This window comes from Acyrthosiphon pisum, chromosome A2, assembly GCF_005508785.2.
Source record: "Acyrthosiphon pisum isolate AL4f chromosome A2, pea_aphid_22Mar2018_4r6ur, whole genome shotgun sequence".
Taxonomy (NCBI): Eukaryota; Metazoa; Arthropoda; class Insecta; order Hemiptera; family Aphididae; genus Acyrthosiphon; species Acyrthosiphon pisum.
The window spans coordinates 27,249,629-27,262,144 of record NC_042495.1 but is presented as its reverse complement, the minus strand read 5'-3'; the positions used below and the strand labels follow the sequence as shown (position 1 = coordinate 27,262,144).

General features: G+C 27.2%; 1 protein-coding gene across 1 annotated transcript; it reads left to right on the top strand.

The window, feature by feature from the left end:
* Window positions 1-413: 413 nt before the first annotated feature.
* Window positions 414-5,064, top strand: LOC100575999. The gene is made up of 4 exons (XM_029490334.1): window positions 414-574; window positions 648-769; window positions 2,176-2,418; window positions 4,636-5,064. The coding sequence occupies exons 1-4, from the start codon at window positions 465-467 to the stop codon at window positions 4,803-4,805; spliced, it is 645 nt and encodes a 214-aa protein (XP_029346194.1). The 5' UTR covers window positions 414-464; the 3' UTR covers window positions 4,806-5,064.
* The last annotated feature ends 7,452 nt before the right edge of the window (window positions 5,065-12,516 follow it).

Below are 12,516 nucleotides of genomic sequence, written 5' to 3'. Positions count from 1 at the left end.
ATTTAAAAGTTTTACTATCACTTTGGAAAACTTTTAGGTAAAAAAATAAAATATACAAATAATTTAATTATTTTGTTGGATTTCATTAATTTATAAGTACTTATAACAAAATACATTTTTTTAAGATATAAAGACCTACATTATAATATTATGTTATTTGTAAATCTTTAATATGAGGTGTAAATGGTGTAATTATAAGTTTTATATGAAAAAAAAAGTAACTTATTTTTAACTAAGTTAAGTTACTCTTTTTTTCCAACTAACTTGTAACTTTAACAAGTTAAATAAAAAAGGAAAGTAACTTTTAACTTTAAACTTAACTTACATTTTTCAAATTAACTTAACTAAATGAGTTAAAATAAATAGTTAACTTGCCCAGCCTTGCTTTTAAAAATGTTAGGATTAAAATAATTTATAAATATTATTTTATTTTTTAGAACAACCAAACTTGTACATCTAAAAACATGACTAAAGATGTCATAAAAATATTATCTGACGTTAAAGTCTGTTCATACCTTGTGTGGGCAGTGTTTGCTGGAATTTTCACCGCGTACATTTGGTTTTATTTATTTCTGTAAATATTTTTCTATTGTTGTAAAATGTTTGTTATAATACACTTACTATAATTTACTTTTTTATTTCAATAGGTACATTGAAGACTTAGCAAACATTTATCATCAAGAACGATTACCATTGATTAAGACGATACAAGGTTTTTCGGTGACAGTAGAATGTTGTATAGGAGAAATTCCTATTTATATTATGACAGGTACCTATATAAAATATAGTTTTGAATGTCTTTATACTTATGAAGAATCAATAACCAAATCCTCTTGTTCTTGTTCTAGCTTCTGGTTTTGAAAATGTTTAAAAAATAATTTAATATATTTTAATTAAGTACATAGGTATTTAATATTTATTAAACTAAATTATAACGTATTCAATCTATACCTAAATTTTTCAATTTAATTTTGTCAACAGCTGATGTTTTAATAAAACCCAACTAGACAGTTTAACTATCATCTATCAGTGATAAAAAAATATTATATTTAAATTAATATTATAACTTATAAATATTGTATTTTTGATGGGTGTATATTAATAAAAAAAAACTATTTATAATTCATAGAAGTATCATTAAAACCCGTGTATTTACATTACAATACGTTGTACGTCACTAAATTATTAAATGGATTTTAATTAATTAAAATGTATTTTTATTGATAAACACAGTAACGTTAAGTGCATATTAAAATGATATGAACGTTTTTCGTTAGAAAAGCACTTTAAAATTATAATCATTGTTATTCAACGAGAAAACATAACCGTTAATATAGCTTATCACACAATAAATAAAAACTATCATTATATTATAATAAATTGGGATATTACTATATTAGGTTATTTTATACATTTATATAGTATTATATTTATATACATAATACATACACATTTAGGTATAATACTTGTCAGTTGTCAGTCCAATAGATAGGTACAATTCTTAGATATTATTATACTAGTAAAATACGACCATTGTTAGGATGTTAACACGTTTATTGTTGTCTGTGTATGACCCATCCCCAACATAGATAGTATATTGTATATTCATTATTTACGCAAAATCATATTTTGTATATTATATTTTTTATGGATTTTTAGGGTTTGACATATAATTTTGTCGAAAATCAATGTGGCACCTATTTAAATATACAAAAAAGAAATTGTAAAGTCTGATAATAAATAAAATATAAAAAGATTAATCCTATATAATACCTATACGGCTATAGTGCTATACATATACCTAACCTTCAAAATATTATTTCCCCTTCATCCCTTTATAATTTTTGTAACATGTGATTTTACTCTAAGATTATTAAAAAACCATACAATTTTGCGTGAGTGCATTTGTCTATGCATTGTCGTGGGGAAACAAAAGACAAAACAATAATATCAGGCTGACTCACTCTTTTAGGGATCTTAAACAGGTGATTTCACAAATTCAAAAATTTCAAATAAATAATCTATTTTAATTTCAACACATATACTTTTGCATTAAACAATTATACCTATGAGTGCGATGTTCTATTGATCTGCAGGTTGCACAGATTTTAGTGAAAAAAGTTCGATCATTGTCATGTTAAATTGATGTACTTATTGTCATATTATATGCTGCAGGATACATATTGAAAAAGATTGGACACATGACGGCTTTCTCCATATCGTTCGCAATGTTCTCGATGAGATTTTTCCTCTATTCGATCATCAAAGATCCGTTGTGGGTATTGCCGGTCGAGCTAACCAATGGTATAACGTTCACCTTGGCCTTCGTGGCTGGCATTTCGTACGCGGCTGAAGTAGCACCGAGTGGCAGCGCAGGCACTCTCCAAGGCCTGTTCGGCATGGCCTTTCACGGAATAGGTAAGGCGTAAGCACTGTTAAAATAAAATAAATTAGCATCTACATGGTAACAAAATAATTAAATAAATTACGATAATAGTAATTAGTCATTGGGATAGTTGATGATATGGGTTAGGAAAATGGGATGTGTCTCAGCAATATGAATTTGCAATGTAAGGATTAGAAATATTTTTTAAAAAAGGGGGAAGTAGGTAGTAGGTACCTGTTCTGCTGTTCAGTAGGTGTCAAGTGTACCTCGTCATTATGAACGTTTTGTTCTATGAATGTCAATAAATTTTTATTTGTTGGGTAAAAACCTTGAAAATTTAGTTCAAAGCTCTTAATAGATTGTTACAATGACAGTTGAACTGTATTAATAATAACTAATAAGTCATAACTAGAGCGCGGATTTCTATGCAATTGCATATTTTTTCCTTTTCATATTTTTGGATATTTGTCAATTATTTCAACGAATCATCATAATTTGAAACTAATGGTAACATTTTTTTTTTGCATATTTCTGCATATTTAAAAGTTATTACTTATTGCATATTTTGGCAAAATTCAAAATTTATTACATATTGAAGCAAAAATTTAAAAAAAGTGCATAAAATAATACTTGGCAAATAGAAAATTAAAACTAAATTGTATAGGCACTTAATATTAATTTAAAATATAATATAATATAATTTTAATTTTAATTTAATAAATAATCGATTACGACGTAAACTTAATCGCTCTTGCAGTGTCAGTCGGTTAATACTAAAAAGTGATAGTCATAAAAAAAACTGGAAACTCAAAATATGACTTTACATAAACTTTACATACTTTTTTGCCTATATCTATATGATTTTTACAGCATATTTTTTTGCATATTTTCATTATTTTTACTACATATTATATGGCATATTTCAATACTTTTTAGAGCATAAAAATCCGTTCTCTAGTTATAACAATATAAATATAATATAAAATATCCACACTGACAAAACGTCATCGCTCAGAATCGTTTTACGTGTACAGTCAGTGTTTAGAAAGAACGAGTTCCAAAAGGAACGGATTCCTGGAACGAATTCCTTTTTATAAAAAAAAGAACGATAAAATGAATTAGTTCTTTTTTTTAATGGAAAATAACAAAATTGTTCGTTCCTTTCTAGTTCCAATAATGTACACAGATAAGTATGTAAAAATTTAAATTAATATATATTTTTTAATGTGTATAATGTATATTGCTAATTAGCCAAAAATTTAATTTTGAAGAAAATCTCAAAATATATAATAATATATTACATAAACATATAAAATATGTACCTACTAGTAGTTATATGTTATAAATAAAAATTAAAGAAGTAAGCATAATACGAAAAAAAAACCATAATTAATGATTAAATAAGAATTTTTATTTTATTTGGAATTAAAAAGGGAACTCGTTCATTTTCCAATAGAACGACAAAGGAACAAATTCTTTTTTTTTTAAGGAACTAGGAACAGAACGAATTTCTTTTTATAAGGAACTTGATAAACAATGTGTACAATTATATTATATCATTGAATTCAAATTTAATACCATTCATTATACAATGAACTACTCGTAACCTTCTGTAAAGCAGAGCGACATCCACTTACCCACCTTTTTTTATATTTAATATTTTTAACTTATGAAGAATCGTGTATTCGATTTTCAAGCATTTTGACTTTGTCAACATCTTTATCAATTTATTATCGACATTCATAGAAAAAATCAATAATGTCTTATATCTATATATTATAGTATGTATACATATAGCCCAAAGAGTGTCAAAATATTTTAAAAAAATGTTATCATTTAAAAATCAAAGGAAATACTTTTATAAACATTTGGTTAAAATGTGATTATTCGTTTTTCAGTTAAGTACACAAGAAAAAAATAAAATCTATGTTATTGTATACTTACAATAAACTGACTGTTTAAAATTTCCCATTTTCCTTAATTTTTTTTTTTTGATTTTGACGGTTATTTTGAAAAGTTAAAAGAATAAAAAAAAATTTGAATTCTAACAGGGTTACATAAATTGGTTTTCCCAACATTTTGAATAAATCTCGGCCTGTATATATTTATTTTATTAAGTTGTCGGAGTTGTCCTATAAATACGACTTGTTGATAAAGTGGCACCCGGTGGCGGGTTTACGATTGTGGTGACTGGCTAGTTTATAATATTAATAAATTGATTGAATAATAATTTTCCAAAATAATTTCAGGTGTATCACTTGGTTCATTCATGGCGGGTTACACGTTTGAACGTATGGGAAGCTCGGCTTCTTTCGAACTATTGAGTTACGTGGCATTTACCACGTTTCTAGTCCAAGTATCCGTCAACCAATTAATAATGCGAATAAGTAAACCCATAGAAAATGGCATCATGGACTAGCATACAACAAAATAAATCACTAAAGCTGCCCGTGTCCCGGAAAGCTTATTTAACTCGGATCACACGAACCAAATACCAGTTATACCTACAGTCTACCATGGTCAACGGAAATAATACTTCGTTCTCTCCAGTAGTTTTTATATTTAAATGACAAAAATATATTTTATTATATTATAATTGATTTAGTTTTATCATAATATTACTATAATATGTTAAGAATAAAATTGTAAATATAACATTATTTTTTAATAACAAAAAACATTAATAACTGTTATTAAACAAAAATTACCACAACACTTACAGATAATAGAAATCTAATAAAATAGTGTTAAATACTATTAAATAGGTATTTTGTATTTTTGGGTCAAGTAATGCGATAAACGTGCGTCTCCCATGTAGTGGTGCACTGGTGCGTTACCAAAAAGAAAAAAAAAAGGTATTTTGTATGGATAACAATTATTATTTATTATATCAGGAATACATTGTGCAATTAAGTTTTAAAAAGTATAAAAAAAGTCGAGCAATCTGAAATTAGAATTTTTTTTTCAAGATTTTAAATACAATTGTAAAAAATCGCAAAAGCATAATGTAGGCAGGTATACGATATATATATCAATAAACTGAGCATTGTATTGAAAATTATAATAGTAACTGCGTGATACCACAGAACAATAGTGATACGGATCAAGATTCGAGCTCTCTTTTTCTTTTTCTACATTTCTCTAACTGTGCAAACAAAGACCGCATAGTGTCCTCTCACAAGTTACAAACTAAATACTCAATGTCAACATTGATAATTATTACACGTGATTGAAATTATATTATATTTTATAATACATAACAAGCCTATATATTGTTTACACGCACGGCAGCTATTACGGTATAATAATTAATAGGGAAACAATTTTCTCGGTCTAAAAATAATGAACAACAGTAGTAGCAATTCATTTTCTGTTGTATACATTTTTACATGAGACTGTCATAGACTATACGTATATACGACTATACGTATAGACTGTCACATTATACGTTACGAATTAAGATATACAGGATACCTGGATACGGAACGGAAAGATCTTATAAGGGAGAATAAGGAACTAATAATAGTTACAACAATCCTATAACGCGCTAGGCCTAATATTCTAGCCACAACGTGAGAAGGTGCGCCGCGGGTTTCACTTATCACAAGTTCGTTTCTTTTTCTGTATATTATCTTAATTCGTGTTATACATATAATGATTTATCAACGGGCATACCGTTGGACGATTTTAGTAAGATATTGTGCTAAGTACATTATGTTATTTAAAAACACATACTCGAAAAAAACAATATGATTTAAGGTTTTTGAGTAGGTATATTAATCTGACAAACTATAAGGCAGGAATAATTTGACATTTATTATAATTTATAGGCTAAAATAACATTTAAATAAAAAAATTAATAACTTAATGACTATCTATGTAAAATGCTATGTAACTACTTTTGTAAATTGTTGTTACATTTTTCCACTTTTCCTTGCGCAATTACATTTGATTAGATTAACTTATCAACATTTCATAAACCTATCAAATTAATTACCATTTATTTGATAACTTAAATATTGTAAAACAATATATTATTATTATTTTGTCACATACCGATTATTTTTTAATACCTATATTAATTGAAATAATAATTGACAACTCATTAAATTGTTTTTTGTTATATTATATTTGTAGACGTAATCTCTTATTTATATATAATTCTAATGAAAATTATGATAACGTCTACTTTCACTTCACATAATGACTTATAAGACAAATCATTATTCATTAAACATTTTAATTATGTAATATTTGTGTTGGTAATTCATCCACTCCCCAACCGATTTCAAAATACCACCAAATAATTGCAATGATTCTGAGCGGAGACAGTCTAGGTATAAAATATATTATAATATACTTATCAGTTATCTATGGTATTAAAAAAAAAATTGACCAATAACAGGTATCAATAATAAATTCCAAATTAATCATATCACAATTTATATCCATTAGGTACTTATAACGCGTTATACATCAACAACAAACCGTGATACTATCATAGATATATAATAGTAAACTTTAGAAGTTAAGTACCCACAAATAATATTATACTATCACAATAATATTTTTCAACTACTATTGTAACAATATATCAGGAGCTTTGTATTAAATTTTTACACTTTTTGGCCCAACAGATAAAATTTTATTGATATTTATAGAATAAAAAACTAAAAAAATTTAAAACTGAAAATGTCCGTAAACAGCTCAAAAATAGTCAAAATATTTTCAAAATTGTATGGTGTATAGGAAATGCTAATATAAACATTCAATAAAATTTTCATGTATCTACAGTTCTTCGTTTTTGAATTACAACAAAATAAGGAAATCGCTACATGAGAAATCGAGTGAATATCCAATGTTGTAAAAATATGAATTTCAAACGCTCATAAAAATTTAATTTGAAATTCTTATAGACATTTTTTTTTTTGATAAAGGTAGATAATCTTATAAGGAATCTTGTATTAGATTTTCAAATCTTAGATTTAAAAAGAAAATTTTTCATGAATTTCTAACTCAAAATACTTTGTACATTTTGGTCATTTATACGTATTTTGTCAATATTTGAACTTTAGATGCTTATAAAAAAAAATTGTGAGAATGGGTTTTTAATTTTTTTCATCTACCATTGAAACAATATACTAGGAGCTTTCTATTAAATTTTCGAGCTTTTTTAACCAATGAATAAAATTTTATCGATATTTATAGAAAAAAAAATTTAAAAAAATGGAAACTGAAAATGTCCGTAAAGAGATCAAAATATTTGGAATTTGTTATGGTGTATAGAAAATGCTAATATAAACATTCAGTCAAAATTTCATGTACCTACGGTCATTTGTTTAAGAGTTGCACCACAAACCAAAATCAATTTTCTCGAAAATAGATTTTGCGTATAAATTCCCGTTTTTCGTTAATTTTTCTTTTGTTTTTCACGGCGCTTTTAAAAACTACTGGAAAATCCAAAGTACTAACTAGATTCACTTTCCTATCAGAAAAGATACTGTTGAAGAAAATCCTAGCACTTTTACTATCCTAAAAGGTCATGACAGACTTAACAAAAAAATAATAAAAAAATAAAAAAAAAACACACATCATTGTAAAATCAATACATTCATCGTTCCACTCAGAATCTAAAATGAATAAAAAAAACCTGGTTTCTCAAACTTGTTTCTTGATAAAGCTTTTAAAAAAGTAGCAAACCGTGGTACTATCATAGATATATAATAGTATACTTTAGAAGTTTCAAGTATACCCAAGAATAATATTATACAATCACAACAAAATAACTAAAATAGTTATTCTAGGTTTTTAATATGTAATTTCGTCCAAATTTGTACTTAAAATGACTATAAAAATAAACTGTGTAAATGTATTTTTTAGATTTTTTGGTAACAGAATTAATTACCTACGTGGAATCTTGTTTTAAATTTTCAATTTTTAAATACAAAAGTTGAACATTTTATAAATTTTTAACTACAAAATAATTTTTCAAATTAAAATTTGATTAATTTTGTCAAAATTCGATCTTTGAATGCTTACACTTTTTGACCCGACAGATAAAACTTTATTGATATTTATAGAAAAAAAACTAAAAAAAAATGGAAAATGAAAATGTCTCTAAACAGTTCAAAATAAATCAAAATATTTTGAAAATTTTATCGTGTATATAAAATGGAAATGTAAACAACCATTGAAAATTTCATGTATCTACGGTAATTTGTTTTAAAGTTACACCAAAAACCAAAATCGATTTTCTCGAAAACAGATTTTGCGTAAAAAATCTGGTTTTTCCTTTGTTTTTCCCGGCGCTTTTGAAAACTACTGGGAAATTTAAATTTTGACCTCCCCAATGCACCAACGATATTCACTTTCTGATCGAACAAGATACTGAAGTTGAAAATCGTAGCATTATTTCGACTACTTATCGTGTACACAGACACAAAAAAAATAAAAAAAAAAATAAAAAAAAAAACACACATCATTGTAAAATTAATACATTCATTGTTCCACTCAGAATCTAAAATATTAAGTTGTATAATATTATAAGGCGTATTATTTATATAATTTTTATATTTATAAATAATTACTAAGTATAACTATGGTGGATGGTGGTTACGAAGAATTAAAATGCTGGTTTTCTCACCCAGTAAATAATCAAAAAGTATACTATATACCAGATGCCTGTCATAATTTAAAATTAGCGAGGAATACATTAGGAAATTGTAAATTCATCGAATCGAATAAAGGAAATGTGAAATGGGCACATATTTTATATTTACATAGTGTACAAAATGACATAACTTTTAAATTTAGTAATACAATTAGAGCAGCTCATGTTCATTATTATAATAATAAGATGAAGGTAAAATACGCAGCTCAAACGTTAAGTTCTTCTACAGCTGATGCTTTAGAATATTTAAATAAAATTAATGTAACTGGTTTTGCTGATGTTGAAGCAACTGTTGAGTACTGTCGAGTTGTTGATAGAGTTTTTGATTTTCTTAATTCAAAAAGTTCATTTTCAAAAGGTTTAAAATCTCCAATTTTTAGAAATAATATTAGCTCTCTTAAAATTATTATAATCCCCTTAATTAAATATCTTAACTCTTTAAAATTTAATAATACTCCTTTACATAAATCAAACAAAAAAACTTTTATAATTGGATTTGCTATTGCTGTTAAATCAGTTTTCAGTATAGCAGAAACAATATTTTCAGAACATTATTCATCATTAAATATGAATTATATTTTAACATATAAATTTTCTCAGGACCATATTGAGATATTCTTTACCCAAATTAGACAACGCTATGGATCAAATAACAACCCTAATGTGGTACAATTTAAGACAGCTTTAAAACAGATATTATTTAAAAATTATATTAAATGTAAATCTAATGGAAACTGTAACATATTTGATGACGATATTTCAGGAGGGATTTTTGAGTTTAAATGATACAGAAGGCAAAAAAATATTGATGAGATAACGTGTAATGAAGAATTGGATGAGGACATTTGTAACAGATCAGTACTACTAAATACTTTAAATACGTCATTAGCAGAAGCCAAAAATAATATTTTATATTATATACTAGGATATATCATCAGGGGAATTGTAAATAATTTGAGTTGTAATTCATGTATTACATGTTTATTTCAAAAAATATCTGACCATAATTATAGTCATTCATCTGTTTCTCAATTTCTAAATTCAAAAAACAAAGGGGGTTTAATATCAGGGTCTGAAGATGCATTTAAAATTATTGTAGAAATTGAAAAATTATTTTTATATTATACTTACAATTTAAAAAGATTAAATTTTCCCAACTTAAATATTATAATACTACGTCAAATCATTAATACATTTTCTTTAGATAGCAACATTTTTCAGGACTTAAATTGTGAAAATATTTCCATATTAGATAGACCACACAAAATTGTACTTATTACATTAATTACTAACAGATTTTTAAGCATCCGTCTCAAATCTTATGGAAAAATGTTTTCTTCTAATATCTTAAATCCACATAGCAAGCGTCATACACTAACTAAACAAATATTATTTTCACATCAATAATTAAATTATTTATTATTCTATGCCTTTAGTTAAATGTTGTATACTATTCTTTTAATTATGTTTATATTTTGTATCTTTTTGTTGAATTAGAAGTTAATAATGTTAATTTATGTTTTTATTATTATTCATATTGTACATTAATAACTATAAAAAATAATATTTTTTTTCTATATATTGATATAAATATTTTTTGTAAAGTTTAATAGTACAAACATATATAATATGTCTACTGTACAAGTTATAATACTACAATTTTTGTATTGAATTAAATAACAACTTTGTATTTGATATTTGTTTTTAAGTATTCAATTTTTGTTACTTTTCTCATCTCAAGTATTAGAAAAAAATTTCAAATGTTTTGTTTAACTGCATTATCGTTTATGTTTATACCCAATGTCACACATAAAATGTTGTTTACTGGGATATTTATAATAGTAATTACATTTGAAAGTCAATGTTTTAAATATTTAATTCAATTGATGGCAGCTACTGATATGTATTGAATTTTTAAAAAGCAACTCACTTTTATACAAATTTTTGTATTTTTTTTAGACCTAGAAAGATTTAAGTTGTATTTTTGACTAGGGCACGGGATCAGTTGTAATTTCCAGAAATCAGTCAATATCACATAGTTTGTGGTCAAAAAATAGTAATAATAATTTCAAATTTACTACATGGCAAAACGCAAATTCATTATTTCAATATTTCAAAATACAAATTACGTTATCAATAAACGTTATCATTACAATTTATGTAAACATTGTCAGCTTTGCATATGGGGGCGTTATTCATGCCCTCCTGCAGTGTTGTATTATAGGAAGTCGGCTATCTAGTTGTTTTATATATCTATGGTGAAAACCCACCTTAACTCGTGACCGAGTACACAATTTTATTATTGTATATACACTTATACCATTAATCACATTGTTATGTCACGTTGTCGCTTTTTCTTTATAATTTCTTCTTCATAACTATATTTCTCCTTATGTCGTGGACTTGTGATGATCACCGCAGGCACGTCACCACTGACTCCATACCTAACCACCATGGCACCATGGCCAAACAACGGGGCTACTATCTGCACGACTGGTGGGCGCCGTCTTCTCAGTGCTGCCTCTTGCCGCAGTGTTCGCCCGTCCCGTTTTCGGCGCCGTGGCTGATAACTTCCGATGTCAAAATACCATGTTCCTGTGTTTCATCGTCGTGGTTACACTGATAACCGCTTCCTACGATCTCGTGCCCGACTCACCAGCGGACGTCGACAACGGGCGGAACGAAATCGCGCTTACCACTCACCAGTTCTGGTTGTTTTGCGCCTTCTTGGCGGCCAGATACGTCACGATTAGTATTGTCACCACTTTATCGGAAACCATGTGCTTGCAAAGCTTGGGTAGGTTTGAGAAATACCATATCCTTATAGTGTTATTGCCTTATTGGTCATCTCGAACGAAAATCATGTGGATGACAAATTCTAGTCATTGGTCATGATAATATTATAACGGAAGTCGGAGAGTGACATTCGTATTTCGTATACATTAAATAGTTTGAGACGTTGAGTCCTTAAATTCACAAATACGAGTTTAAACGGCAATCGAAATTAAAAATATTATAATATTTAATATTATAATATATCAATATACCAGTATACTTTGTCCAGCGAGGGAACACACCGCGGCCCGACGAAAATCGATTTTTCTGAGCAACCCCATTCCCCACACAACACTCTGCCACATAGTGGAACCGGTCTCGAAGGCATGGTGTCATGTGGAGATTCGAAGAATCGACGTGTTCTCTCGCTGGACAGAGTATAATATCATAAATATCATAGGTTATATACTTATATCGTTATGATATTATTCATAATTATGTTTTGACATGACCTGCAGTTAAAGACACGCACAAGTTTGAACAACAACGATTGTGGGGTTGCATCGGCTGGGGTTCGGTTTCTATGATGACGGGTTGGTTCAGTGGCGTATTTAGGGGGGTGGCTCCCTAGGCCAGGGCTCATAGTGAAATTGCAGGTTCAATCAAACCATTGCATGTATATTTG